At 56.8% G+C, this 14,307-nt stretch overlaps 1 protein-coding gene across 4 annotated transcripts in view; it reads left to right on the top strand.

Annotated features, from left to right (window-relative positions):
* The first annotated feature begins 9,043 nt into the window (after positions 1-9,043).
* The window catches only part of DAB2IP (DAB2 interacting protein), a 56,694-nt gene continuing 51,430 nt past the window's right edge, over positions 9,044-14,307 (top strand). For 2 of the 4 annotated variants that reach the window (XM_081967444.1, XM_081967445.1), the window contains exon 1: positions 9,046-9,258. In XM_081967444.1, coding sequence (XP_081823570.1) covers positions 9,138-9,258 — 121 coding nt within the window. In that variant the 5' untranslated portion in view covers positions 9,046-9,137. Of the gene's footprint in view, positions 9,259-13,706; positions 14,066-14,307 lie in introns of those variants that run through there. The other 2 variants (XM_081967446.1, XM_081967447.1) reach the window with 2 other exon arrangements.

Here is a 14,307-nt window from a genome sequence, read left to right on the forward strand (position 1 = left end):
GCTGAGGTCCTTCCCTGCCCCCTTCGTGCCTCTCTGCAGCCTCCCAGTTAATTTCCTTTCCTGCTTCTAACGGCTTCCTCTGCCCCCAGCAGGCCATGGCTGCCACGTTGAAGGGGCACAGGCGGCTCTCTTTCTCCGCCAGAGCCAAAGACACGGCTGGTTAATCCCAATTAGGCCGCCTGTATGAAGCCACCTGGCAGGCTGACCTCCACTCTCTTTCTCTACTCCTGCATGGGGGAAGGGGGCAGAAGCTCCCTCGTCCCGCCAGGCATCCGGAGCTGCTGGAAAGCTGGGCACCAGCACTTGGGGGTATCCATCCACCCAGGTAGACTGCTCTGAACCGGGAAGTTCTGCGCCAGCTCTTGGAATTCCAGAAGGACGCCCAGACCGCCTTCCTCGGCCGATGGATTGCAGCTCCTTGCGCTTGGAGGAGACGGTTGGCAACCTAGACGCTCATCTGCAAAGGCTGAGCCGAGTCTTCTCCAGCGAAGTCCTCCTCGTGCCAATCGTGGCTTAATGGGAAGCCGGCTTGTGTGGGATTTGCCTCCCCGGGGGGCCCTTTGACAGAAGTGTCTTTAGCAGCTTTGTGGAATATCCGGTCAGTGAAGGAGAGAGAGAGAGAGAGAGAGAGCCAAGCTGAGTCTCCGTTTCCACTTTGGCTCCAAGCCCCCCAAACGGGCCCACGTGGCTGTGAGAGCCCCGCTCTTTGCCCTCCCCTGACTGGCCCCCGCAGACCCTTCTGCATCCCTCTGCCAAGCTGGACCCTCCATCGGGGCAGAGAGAGAGCCCAGAGGCCGCCCTCTTCCTCCGCCGCCCCCACAGAGGAGGGACGAGGCTGGCAGGAGCCTCTGGAGCCGTCCGGGTGCCAAGAGCAGGCGGCAACGTGCGCAGCTCCTGGCAAGGGCTCTGAAGCCCACGCGGACGACGTCAGGAGAAGCAGCAGCCGCCGCCACCGCGGAGCAGTGGCAGCAGCGCAGTTTGCTAAAGGAGCCGGAGCTGCAGGAAGGAGGCGCAGAGGGACCGAGGCTTCGCCGGCTGGGAGTGTGGGAATCTCGGCTCCTTCCTGGCCTGGTGGTGGACAGATCTCAACAGGACGCTGGGCGTTGCAGACCCTCTGAGCTGGAGGAGGGGGGCCTCTGGCGTCCTGAGAGGCGAGGGGCAGCAGCAGCAGCGGTCTTCTCCCAGGCACTGGCGCCCTCCTGGGCAGAGGCCAAATCCTCCTTCGCCCACAGCACTCTTTGCCTGTAGCTCCCTCGGCTTTTGTGTCATGCAAGAAGGGGGCTTGGAGGCTGCCCTGGCCCACCCTCCCGCTTAGACCTCCCCCTCTTCAGCCCCCCCTGGCAGCTCTGCTCCTGGGCAGCCTTGCCGCTTTCTTCCCATCCCTGGGAAGAGGGTAGGACTTGGGGCAGGGAGGGCCAGAGATGCCTCTCCGGCCTCAGAGCTGGACAAGGGCCAGCCAGACCCAAAGGTCACCTGCCAGACCAGGAGAGCTGCCCGGCTGTGCCATGCCAAGGAAGAGACGTGTCCCCTTGCGGAGCTGGCCGGAGCTCGTAAATCAGCTGGATCGGCTGGTTGAGCCCAGGATGAGTCCCGGAGAGGGGTCTGCTTTGGCCTGCTGAGGCTCCCTCCACCCTCCCCGGCCGGACAGCTGCCTTTCTGGAAGCCATGGAGCCACATCACCCATTGGACCAAGAGGACAGTTCTCGGGGTAAGGGGCTCCGACCTTCAGGGTCCTCCCACCTAGATGGGGGCAGGGAACAGGCTACCGAGCCCCCCCAGCCTGGGCTTTGCTCAGAATAATTTCCACATCTCCTTGTTTATCTCCTTTCCTTCCTTCCTTCCTTTCACCTGCCCTCTCTCCCTTTCCTGCCTTCCTCTATTCCAACTCCTTCCTTCCTTCCCTCCCTCCCCTTGGAGGTCTGCACAAGGGAGAATGCTGGTATTTGATGGAAATGTATATAAAAATGGTGTTTTTTTTTTACATCTTTTGCAACAAATGCAAAAATGAGGCAGGCATATAATTTCCATGCACATGATGTGAGCTTCGTCTTCACAGGGGGGATCCGTGACACCCACTCTTCTGCTAAGACGGGCTTTGGGGCGGAGGTGAGCTTTGTGAGAGTGGCAGAGAGGGTCCAGGAGGGCCAGTTGGGAGGAGGGACATGCGTGGCGCTTGAGTGTGGCCCCCAGAGGGCCCAAAGGAAACCCAGCCGCATGTTGTGCTAGGAGCCGACTTTGGCTGGGAAGGTTTGGTGGGCTTGGATGAAATCTCTCTTGTCCGGCCGTGGCTGGAGGAGGGAAGGGAGAAAGAGCACTCTGGTCAGCGGGGGGTGAGCCAGCAAGAGCTGGACTGGCTCCATCCCCTCCTCCCAGGTAGACTGCCCTTGAACCGCAGGCTTCATTAGAGGAGGTGATAGATTGCCATGGAGAGGAGGAGTGAGTGGAGGCCTTGGGAAGTGCAGCGCGGGGGAGGGAAGCTTGGCTCTCCAATTCCAGCATCTGAAGGCGGGACGAGAAACCTTGAGTGGGAATTGCAAGAGAGGACCAGGAACGTGCTGGAATGGTAGCAGCTGATTGACAGGGGTTTTCACAGAGATTGGGGGGATTCGGGAAAAGGCCCCTAGGATTTGCAAGCTGCCATCCTCCGTAAGGGACGGGGGCAGTTTCCTTGTGCCAAAAGGCTGGGCTGGAGGGGCAGCCATGTCCCGGATTGTCCTCCAGGGCTCCTGCCGAAGGGGAAGGGCTGGTGGGCCGCTGGGAGGGAGGAGGAGCTGGAGAAGAGGGGAGATTGGCAAAGGAAGCTGGGTGTGGGAGGAAGGCAAGCAGGAGCCGCTGCCATCTCGGCCGAGGACCAAAAGGCTGGGGAGAAAATGCCTTTTGCAGAGCCCGGCTCTCCTCTGTCCTCCTCTTACGTGGTCTCCCAGCCTTCTATTTTAGGCAGATCCATCTGGGCCCAGAAACTTGTGGTGTGCGTTTGTGTGTGTGTGTGTGTGTGTGCAGGGGGAGAGATGCTGAAGCTGACAGCCTGCATTTACACGTCCTTCTTTAACTGGGGGTGGGTGGGTGGGAGGCTGAATCCACCCATTTCCTGGGTTGGTGCAAGAGAGCAGACCTTGAGCTGAGTGTACATAGCATAGCAAGCCATCCCAGGCCCCTAAGTGGGTGTGGGGGATTTTTTTGGGGGGGGCGGGGGCTCCTGTGTGTCAAGGTGCATTGAGGGGCCCCTTTTGCTCTGGAGGGTCACCCTGGGTCCTGTGCCCAGCAGAATCTGGGGCCAAGAACACGTTCTTTGCCCTCTGCTACCAGCTGTGTCTCCTCCTGCGTCACTTGACAGTTGGCTGCTTCCCATTTGTGAGCCCCCCCTCTCCTCCCTGACACTCCAGAGCTCCTTGGAGAAAGTCCCTGGGGGCAGAAATGGGGCTCTCATTTCTTGGAAACTTCTCTCTCCAAAGCCCGAACACCGGGTCTAAATCTGGTAATTTCTTGGGGGCACGTGTGGATTCCTCCACCCCCCCTGCTGTTCAGCCTGGCACCACTGTGGGCACTTCCCTCCCTCCCTCCTCCCCCCAAACAGCTGTCCCCTCCCCCCCCCAGTTTGTTTGATGGCAAGCACACAGCATGCCCCCCCCCGAAGAAAAACTCAGCTGCTGGCAACAACACACAATGTGTGAAAAGAAATTTTGCAGCTGCTAAGGGCCCATGGATGCACACACACACACACACACACACACATCTAGGCACATGCAAACACGCTCCTCTTAAAGAAGATTCTGTAGCACTGATCCCCCCCCCAACCTTTCAAAAGAGCCAGCAGGAGTGGGCAACCCCCCCCTCACACACACACACACACACACGTTGCATGACAGACGTCTCCTTCTTCCTCTCCTCCCTCCGCCTTTCCTTCTTTTCCTCTCAGTTCTTGTCTTCCCAACAAGAAGGAGTCCTGGGCCCTCTTTGTCCTCCTTCCTTCTGATTTTGTCCCGTTTAGAAACATCTAAAGTTTGGTGGTTTCTGTAGGCGATTCTCCAGATATTCAATCTTTCCGGAGGGAGGGAAGGAAGGAAGGAAGGAAGGAAGGAAGGAAGGAAGGAAGGAAGGAAGGAAGGAAGGAAGGAAGGAAGGAAGGCAGGCGTTCCAGGCCCTGGAGGGTCCCTGCTCATTGGCCTCAGGGGCAGTAGTCTGGCTGGGGAGCTTTTCTGCCCTCTAACCTCAACTGCCTTCACTGCAGCCAGCTTTCCCTTCGCAGCTCCCTTGGGGTTATCTGATCCGCAAGGAATGCGCCTCCCTCCCATTCGATCTCCTCCGCGGCTGAATTCTTCACCCTCTTCTTCAGTCTTGAGCAGTGACCTTCCAGGCTAATCCCAGGAGGACGAACGAAAGAACTGCCAGGGGGTCTGGCTGGACCCAAGCCCCCAATGTGGCCGCGCAGAGGTCACCCCGGTCAGCCTGTTGGCAGCAACAGAACGAGAAGAAGCTCTAATGGTGCAGGGTCTCTTGCTGGAGCAGGGGTTGGACTAGAAGACCTCTAAGGTCCCTTCCAACCCTATCATTCTATCTCCTAAGTCCATCCTTCTTTTTCCCTTGGTCTTTCCAGCCCTCCTCAAAACCCTCTTTACAGTGTAGCCCCCACTCCCAGGGGGCTTTACAACACCCAGCCACCAGCTGAGGAGAAACACATACCCCGAACTTGGCAAAGCCAAAGCCAAGAGGTGCCTGGTAGATGAAGAAGGCTTAGACCGGGTCACCAAAAGCTGACTCAAATGAGCCCTGATGTCAAGAGCAGTCTACCTCTGAGTATCCGATGGCCGCATTTTGGAAGCACTTGGGACAACTATTCAGATCCTCCCCGATGCAGCATCCTTTCCTGTAGATCTTGGATGCAAAACACAGCAAGAACCAAGGGCCATGCCCTTCCCCCGTTGGTGACTGCCTCTTAAACTCTTCCCTTGTTGTAAATTCCCTTGAAGTCCTGACTAGATCTGCATAGGATCACCACTGATCCCGAGGATCCACTGCGATAAACTATGATTATCTGCAGCTGACACCTCTCGTGCCAGCCGATGGTTCTGTCTCTTCATTCAGAATTGTATCAGAGCCGTGCCTGACAGGCATGTGAAATGAGGGGAGGGGAGTGTTGACTTTGAAACTGCTTTAAAAAACAACAGACCCCCCCCCCCTTTCAAATTTTTAGTTCTGCACTCTTATTAGGAACACTTAATGCATCTGCAAATAATAATAGCTCTTTCTTTCTTTCTTTCTTTCTTTTTCTCTTTCTCTCTCTCTCCCCCATTTCTTTCTTTCTCTCTCTGTCTCTGTTCTTTCTTTCTCTATCTCTTTCTTTCTCTTTCTTTCTCTTTTGTTTCTTTCTGTTTCTCTTTCTCACTCTTTCTTTTCTTTTTCTATCTTTTTCTTTCTCTCTCTCTCTCCTTTCCTTCTTTCCTTCTTCTTTCTTTCTTTCTTTCTTTCTTTCTTTCTTTCTTTCTTTCTTTCTTTCTTTCTTTCTTTCTTTTCTTTCTTTCTTGGAATAATATTTCAGATATTGGCTGGGTCCCGAAAACACATCTCTCTCCATTGCTGTTAAGACAAAGAAATCTGTGAATGAACAAATGGGGGAGCGGGGGTGGGGGTGGGGAGAGCTGGCAGGTTGCCATGTCAAGATATTCCCGTTTCTTCTGCCGCATAATTAATGCCATGTTTTATTAGCAATGAAAGCTGGGCTTGTTTTGCACAAATGCTCAAGCGGTAAAGTGTGACTCTGCAGACAGTGGGGAAAAAAAACCCCGTGTGTAACATTACTTTTGCGATTTATCGGCTGCCAGAGTTGCTTATTCACTGTGTAAAACAAGTTTATTGGTGTTTGGCCAATGGCCGCTCGAAAGCCTTGGGGGGAAACGCAGACCCTCCCTCAGGCGGCCTGCAAACAAACCTGCTGGGACAAAACTAATGCCCACCCACCGACATTTCTCTCCCCCCCCCAAGAGCAGGCACCTTTCCTCCTCCAATTCTCCTTCGCTTCCAAACTTTTCTTGCGCTCCTGCTTTCTTTGTGAAACTTCCACATTCAGAGGCAGTCTACCCCCCGAAAGGTGCCTGTAGGTTCTTCAGAGGCAGAAGCTGGTCTAGAATGCCTTAAATCCCTTTAAGATGGGACTTTGTGTATTATAAGAGTCATATACGTATACACACACACACATATGTATGTGTGTCTATATATGTGTGTGTGTGTGTGTGTGTGCGTATGTATGTATATATGTATATGTATATATGTGTATGTGTGTGTGTATATATATGTTGTATTTGTGCTGATAAATATTTGACAGTATGTATGTATGTATGTATGTATGTATGTATATATGTATATGTATATATGTGTATGTGTGTGTATATATATGTTGTATTTGTGCTGATAAATATTTGACAGTATGTATGTATGTATGTATGTATGTATGTATGAATGTATGTATGTATGTATTTGTGTTACAACCCCTGGTATGTCCAAATATGGGAGGGAGCTCACTACTCCCTCTTTCTGTCCTTCGGCTCATTTAAAGGGCTCCATCCAAAACTCTGGGAAAAGGGATGGGGGCAAAGAGGAACATCTGCTTTCACTCAGGGAGGTAAAAAGGGGGCTTGTGCCCCAGTCCAGATGGGAAACAGAGGACCCAGCCCCCCCTCCTTCCTCCTCCTCCTCCTCCTCCTCCTCTGTCTGGGCCAGTCCGCCATAACAAACTTCCTTAAAGTGTTTCCTTTCATACTAGCAGCAACTGGCCTCTGCCAGAAGACTAATTGCTCACAGATGAGGGTTTTCTTCTCTTTTATGGGATGCCAGATCAAAATGGGGGGTGGGGGAAAGTGGGGGCAGGTCTGTTGTGCGGTCTTTGGGTGGGTGGGGGGGAAGAAACGTTTACGCTGGATATTTATACCAGATGCTGCTCTTTCCAAGCTTCAGAGCATCCTTGGGAGAACGTGGTTGGGTGGGGGAGACTAGGATGAAGCGGGGGGGGAGGGGCCCCCCAGGCAGCTACAGAGAGCCAGTTTTGGGGAGGGGGCTTCAGAAGCCCTTCAGCCTGTTGGCCTTGGCTCTCCCCCCTTGGACAGGGAGGGCATTGCAATTGCGTGAGTTTCAGCCCTCTGTTGCGCAGATTTCCGCACTGTGTGGGGGGGGGGGCAATGGGGTCTCCAGCATTCACAGCCATACATGTCTTTGCTTCCTCCACCGTCCACCATGGGGCAGGAGGGGTAGAGCCAAAGGTCTGCCTAGCAGGGTCTTCAGCCTTGCAGGGACCCCCCTCAAGGAGGCTGGCAGGCCAGGGCTTCGGGGTCTGGAGAGGCCCCGGCATCATTTTTCCAAGCTCGGGGGCCCCCTTCTGCTGCTTCCCCCTCCCTCTGCCAATTCCCCCCCCCCCAGAAATCCCCCTTTAATGTTGCGCTCTGCTTCCAAGGGAGGCCCGAGCACATTCAGAAGGTTGAGAAGGAGCAGTCTGGCAGAAGGGCGTCTGGTCCTCCATCCCACTCCCCCTTTTAAAACGGGGGGGGGGGGCTGCCATACCCAAGAAGCCGAGGGATGCACATGTTGGGGTGATCACTTGTGCATCCCTCAAACCACAAATCTAAGGCATACCCAAGCCTCTGTGTGTATGTGTGTTTGTGTGTTGGAAAGGCAGGTTTTCAAAGTTACATTTTTGGGGAGCTTTAGAGAAAGGGCTTCTCCCCCTTTTTCCCCCCTTCTGCCCCATGAAGGTTTTTAGAGCAGTTGCGTTAAAAGCCCCCCCCCCCCCTCAACCTGAACCCCGCTCTTAAGGGGAAGCTGGGATGGATGGGAGCCCCACAAGGCTTAGGGAGGACCCTTGGCCAGACATCATGCTGGCTGGGGAACCCTTCCTGGGGGTGGGCTGGAGTGTAAAGCTCCCCCCCCTGCAAGAGACCACACTGCTCCTGCAATGGAAGGCCTGGGAGGGTGGGGGAAGGACTATTATGGGCTGCTGCCTTAGGAGGAGGAGTTCTTCTGATCAGCCTCTGCTGCAATTTAGGAGGCTGAAGTTTCTTAAAGAAACTTTCCCTCCCCCCTCCTGACCCTTCCCAACTCGGGTGGCAGCAGCTGGGGGCTCCCTGGCCAGGCCCTCCTTGGGCAGCTGCTTCCTCCCGGCACTCTGGCTGCCAGCCAGGGGCCCAGCCAAGCAGGATGGACGGCTTGACCTGGATGCAGCCATGCGCCATGCGCTCCCCAGCCTCCAGAAAACTTTCTCGGGATTCTTTCAGCGCAGCTGAAAACCTGGCATGGACTACTCAGAGAGGGCAATGCCAGCGCCCAGGGAGGAGCAGCGGCAGAAGGGCTTCCTCCTGCCTCTTGGGAGACACCTGCCGGTGCTCCCCCCCCTGGAGCTGCAGATGGAACCTCCGTGTTCAGAAGCAGCCTACTTAAAGCAGCTGCCGCTTGGGGAAAAACGAAGGCAGGGCACTGCCCTGTCATTGTGCCCCTGCTTTGGGCTTCTTCTCCAGGCACCTGGCCTGACCACCCGCCGGCTTCACTGCCCAGCCTGGTCCAGCAAAGGCCTTGCTGTGTCTTGGCCATGGCAGCCTCCCTCCCTCCCTGCCCTCTTGGCCATCCCCTGCGTGCCACCTTTGGGGGGGGGGGGATGACTTGAGGAATAAAAGGCACCTCTTCCCTGGCAAAGGCTGGAGGAAGCTGGGCAGATGCCCACAGGAGCATTCCAGGTGGCCCTGTTGGGGGTGGGCACTGAAAGCTGAGGGTTTGCTAGGAGGGTCTTTTGAGAGGGGCAAGTGGCCTGGGGAGGCTCTCCGTGGGAGCAGGGGAGGGTCGTGGGGGGAGAGGCTGCCTCCCCAGCGCCCTTCTGCCGCGGCCGGAATCCAGGCCAGGGCTTTCTCCCTTCTCCCCCCGCCCTCCAAGCCGCCCGCCTGCCTTTTCCAGTTCCAAGCTGGGCGTCCGGGGGGGCGGAGGGCAGGGAAGGCGGAGAAGGCGGCGGGGCTTTCTCCTCCGCGGCTCCCTGCATGGCTGGGCTGTCGCCGGCGCTTCGGGGACTCCCGGACGGCTCCCGTGGCTTCGGCGCTCCCTTCCGCGGAGCCTCCTGAGCCCCTTCGCGCGGAGAGCGGGGGAAGCGGCCGCGGGGGCAGAGAGAGATGTCGATGAACGGCCGGAAAAGTGGCGGAAGACCCTCGTACTACTACCGGCTGCTCCGGAGGTCGCGGCTGCAGGGGCAGCGGAGCCGGTCGCGGAGTCGCAGCAGACCCTTCCACCGGGGTAAGCCCCCCCACCCACCCTCGGCCGGGCCGGGGGCGAAGTTGGCAGAGTCGCGGGGAACTTTGGCAGGGAGGCGGGAGGGCGAAGCGGGGCTGGCGGGAGGCTCCGGGAAAGGGGCTCCGGGGTGGGTGGGTGGGAGGGCGGCCGGTGGGTCCCCTGCGGAGGGTCTCCTGCCCTCGGGTGGCCCTGGCGGTGCGGGGAGGGCAGCGTCCTTGTGCAGAGGGCAGCGCTGGGCAGAGCCCGGCCTCCTCGTTATTCCGGATGACCGGAGCTCTTCAGCCCCTGGCTGGAGCGGGCGCGGCGACGTGCGGGGCTCTGCGGGCGGCCTCGCAGCTTCCTGGGCTGAGGGGGCTCCTCCTGGGGGCCCGCGCAGACCCCGCTGGCCAAGGAAGAGCAGCGCTCCCCGACTTCAGGCGCCCGTGGTGGGGGTCAGCCCTGGCTGGAGGCCCCTTTGAGGAGGGGGCGAGGAGGACGGAGCCCAGGTGAGGAGGGGGCTCCCACCCGCTGGAGGGAGTCGGATCCCTGGGAGGGTGGGGAGAGAGAAGATTCAGACTTCGGGGCCAGGGGGCGTTTTCTGCACCTGCCTGGATCCAAGAGCAGCAAGAGAGCTTTAATGCCCCCCTCCTGTTTCCTCACTTTGGCCCTTGGGGGTTTGTAGGTGGTGAGGGGCCCCTGATGGCCCCCAAGAGGCTTTTCTAAGTGAGCTTTAGGAGGGGATGGATTCCCATCTTCTCTCTTCTTTTCTCTTCTTTTCTCCTCTCCTCTTTTCCACTTTCCCTTCCCCCTTCCCCCTCCCTTCCTTCCTTCCTTGATTTCAGCATCTGTCAATTCTTCTTCCTTCCTTCCTTCCCTTCCCTTCTCTTTTCCCCTTCCTCCCTTCTTTCCCTCCTCCCCTGCTCCTCCCCTCCACCCTCCCCTCATTCGACTCCAGGCAGCCGCTGACCCAGATGCAACGTTAAAAATAAGCTGAGCTGCGGCTGCTTTTCTTCCCTTCCAGGACCCCAAGTGCTCTTTCCAGTCAAGTGCACCCATGAAGGAGAGTTTTCTCTTCTTTCTCTCCGCCCCGTTTCTCTCCTGGCTTTCGTGGCCTTTTCCTGGGACCCAGCTGCCACCTTGTTTAGCCAGGGCTTCCCCACACTTTGTGGGCCTCCTGCAAAGCCACTGAGCCCCCCCTGAACTGCAGTGTAGATGCGATGCCCTGGGTCGCCCGAATCCTCTGTCACCCCGGGTGATGCTGGACCGATGACCTTTGGCCTCCTCCAGAGAAGGGCTGGGGTATTTAGGGGTTCATCCGTGGCTGTCCGAGAGCTCTCGAAAGAGGCCCTGGGGCAACGCCTTCCCTTTTGCGCTTTGGGGGGGGGTTGGCCTGTTAGGCCCAAACCGAACCAGACGGTCCAGTTGCAGTTTCGCTCTCTGCTTCAAACCCAGAAAAGGAGTTAATTCCCGTTACTTCTCTAATCACAATGGCCCACTTTGGTGCTTTCCAAATGCCGCCAGCAGGAGGAGGAGGAGGAGGAGGAGGAAGAGAAGAGAAAGAATAAAACAGCTTTCCCTTCTGGATAAATATTTGGCAGGATGTGTTTTCCGGCTCTCTGCTGCGTTTGTTTCCTTGGCAAGCCTTTTCCGGAGTTGTTTCTGCTGTTCTTGGGGAGTTTCTGGTTTTCAGAGGCTCTGCAGATAAGCTAGGCTGTTTTGTCTGGACAAGGCATTGCTTCCGGCGTTCGGGAGAGACAGCGCAGTCCCAGAGAGGCTTCTCTGAATGGCCAGTGGCTCTTGTGTGTGTGTGTGTGTGTGTGTGTGTGTGTGTGTCTGTGTGCGCAGAGGCTGCAAGTGGGGGGTGGAGGGCACTGTGAGAGGGCAGGCACTTTTATTTCTAGGCTCCTGAGATAGTGCAGGAAAGAGGCTCCTTTTGGGTGCTCCTTACAACTCCTCCAGCCGGGCCTCATCAGGGAAAAAAAGGGGGACACGATGGGGACTAGTGAGGGCATCTGGACTGACCCTCTGTATTTAAGTACCGCTATAACAGAAACAGAGCCAGGGAGATTTGTCTGCAGTCGAATGGAAGAGGGGAAGGGAGAGCTGATGGCTTTTAATGCAGGACTCTTCCTTCCCTTGGCCCGGCTTCAGAAATCTGCGGCCGATTACAATGTTTGGGGCGTCTTGATATACTCAATGCTTTTTGGTTTTTTTAGAGGTATTCTGGATCTCTCTCTGCTCTCTTTGGGAGCCAAAAGAAGGGCTTACAGTGGGCAGAGCTAGCTCTCCTTCCAGCCCCCTCGCTTTCGTCTTGAAGCAGGGAGTCCCATAGACTGCCTCCTCCCCATCCCTTGCCTTGGGATGCTGCTTCCTGGGCCTTTGGGTTGCCACAGCAACCAGTAGCATTCATCTCTGATGATTGAACGGTATCCATGGCAACTGAGTGAAGCGTTTGGGACTTCGGCCGGGTTCTTTCTCCTTCCCCTTTGCCATCTGTAAGTGAGCAGGATTGCGTCCCGCGATGGAGAAGGCCTCAGAGGGAGCCAGCCAAACGGCAGGGGGTGAGCTGGCCGGGACCCCCTTCGTTGGGGTGGGGTGGGGGTCTTCCAAACTCAGCTTGCACACCCTGAGTTGCTTGGAGAGCAGAGCCTCTGGGCTGCCCTGGCCTGAACCTTCCCCATCTTCAGTGTCCAGGAGTCCAGCTTGCAGGTCAAGCGGTGCCAGGGTGTCTGAGAATAGGCAATGTGGCCGAAGGCAGGAGATTCCCTGGTAAGACTCCCTGAAGTTCACCAACGGCCTTCTGCCTTTCCAACCGGGACACCCAAACTACAAACCCCCCAGACGTCCCAAGGACCCAGCCTGATGGGCCTTGCTGTCCAAAGCCTGCCCCCCTTGTCATCGGGAAAGGCTTGATGGTGAAATGTGCTGCCCAGGGTGGGCTGAGGGGGAGAATCCTGGCCCCTCCGATCTCCACCCTTGTGCCAGCCCAGAGCAGGTGCCCACCGGCTTCCATGCGTGAGTCAGAAGAAGGGTGCTGGTGCCCTCTGGTGAGGCAGAGGCCTCATTTCCTCTGGAATCTGGAGCGCTCGGCTGGGCCGCCTGCATTCCAGGAAGGAGGAATTAGCTGGCGCAAAGCAGGTGGTTTTGGGACGAGGGAAGCCTGTTCCCAGCAGATGGCCTTTTGACAGAGGAGGAGGAGGAGGAGGAAAGGAGGCCACCCGGATCCTTTTAGGAAACGTAAACAGAGCGCTCGGTTTCATGATGATGCTGGGAAGGTAAACAAAACCTTCCCAGGTGTGGCCTACTGACAGGGTTGCTCCGCCTGTCTGAACTTGACTTGGGAGAGGGATTTGTTTGCATTTTGCCTTCCAAACCAGAAGCAAAGTTTAGATGGTTGTGTGTCTGTTTTTGTTTGCTAAATCAGCACCTGCGAGAAGCGTTTGAGTGAAAAGGCACGCACACACCTGCCGTGGACCGGGATGGCACTTGCATAGGCAGGAACCCAAATGGAGGGAGAAGCCACACCAGCCATGCTGGGAGGGGTCCCTGGGTGGTCTTTAAAGGAGGGCAAATGGGCCAAGGAAGAGAGACAACCCCCCCCTCTGGCTGATTGACATCTGTAAGGTTAGGGACAGCTTGTATGTCTCCAGAGGCTGGCCAATACTGTCAAGGCGGCCTCCGTCAGTAACCAAGAAAGAAACCACTTAACTCCGTTTTGCAGAATTAAGAGGACTTTTACTGGTTATGAAAAGATAGCAGCTAAGCAAAGCAAGATCTGAGGCAAAAGCGCGCGAAATCATACAAATCAATATGTGACCAAACCCCCTCCCCCTGGTAACCCTCATCCCAGTGTCCAATCTGCAAATCCCTTAGGCGTCATGTGAGTTCCATCTTCAAGGAGCATCATCAGGTTGGTATGCAGGACGGTTGGCCTTGACCGACACCAAGCGCTAGTCTCCAGCATGCGCAGTAGACGGTGAGACCAAAACTCCCTTTTTACAATCTCTCCTGTACTTAAACTTCCCCTCCCAAATGCAGCCCCCCCCCTTCCCCGTTTCAATGGCAGCCGAAAGCAAATAGCGAGAGAGAGGCTGACATTTATTCTGCCCAAAGAGCAATGGGGCAGATTAAATGTCCTGGCCTTGATAACTGTAGGTGCAAAGAAGGTGAGGTTGAAGGCTGTGACCCTGCAAGGAAGGGGAAACGGGTTCAGGCCTCTTGCCTTCCCCTCCCCTCTGCCGTCGGCTCCTGTAAGTGAGCCAAGCCCCAATCCCTTCCACATCACCTGCACAAACGCAAAACTCCCCTTTTCCCTTTCCATTGGTTGCGTTTGCCGCCCAGAACTTCCCAGGCCAGGGAAATACCTGAACTCACTCCAGGTGAGGCAGCAGCTCCCTCGGTGGGTGGGGGCGTGGCCAAGGCAGGACAGGTAAATCCAGTTCCACCTGGTCCTGCAGAAGCCCCGCCCCCTTTCAAGGGATCGGAGGGTGTTCTGCCCAGAAGGGAGGGATCAGATGACGGGAAAGGACAGTTTTCATTGGCCGGGCGGCCTTGGGAGAGAACTGGGGTGCCTCTGTGTCTTTGGGCTCCTGCCCCCAGCCTTTCTCGCCTCCTCTTCCTCAGAGGGGGGGTCCCTCTGAGCTTAATCCAGGAAGCCCCCCCAAGGCCGAGGCCTTTCCTGCCTTCCCCCCTGGCCTTCCAGAGTTGGCCCAGAGGAACCCCTTCTTCCTTCACCCAATGAGGTCACGCTCTCCCGCCACGAGGCTCCCTTGGGAGCTGCCCAGCGCGTCATGGCACGTGGGCTTCTGACGGGCACTGCTGCTTCCCTTCGGTGAGTCAGCCTGCAGGGGCATCTGTGGAGCAGGGAGCACTCGGTGGATGTTGGGCGTCCCTCCCCTTGCCTTCCCCAGGCCTCCATGGGCTTCTCTAGGGCCCGGAGGGACAGACAGCCTCTGTGGGAAGCTGATTCCCGTGGTGGGGTGGGGAAACCCGTGGGTCAGGGGAGGCGAATCTGCTGGAGCTGCAAGGCAGAATTTTCCAATTCTTGGAAGCCAGGCCTTTGCTGGTTTGCAG

The sequence above is a fragment of the Natrix helvetica genome (assembly GCF_964273705.1).
Source record: "Natrix helvetica genome assembly, chromosome: 15".
Classification (NCBI taxonomy): domain Eukaryota; kingdom Metazoa; phylum Chordata; class Lepidosauria; order Squamata; family Natricidae; genus Natrix; species Natrix helvetica.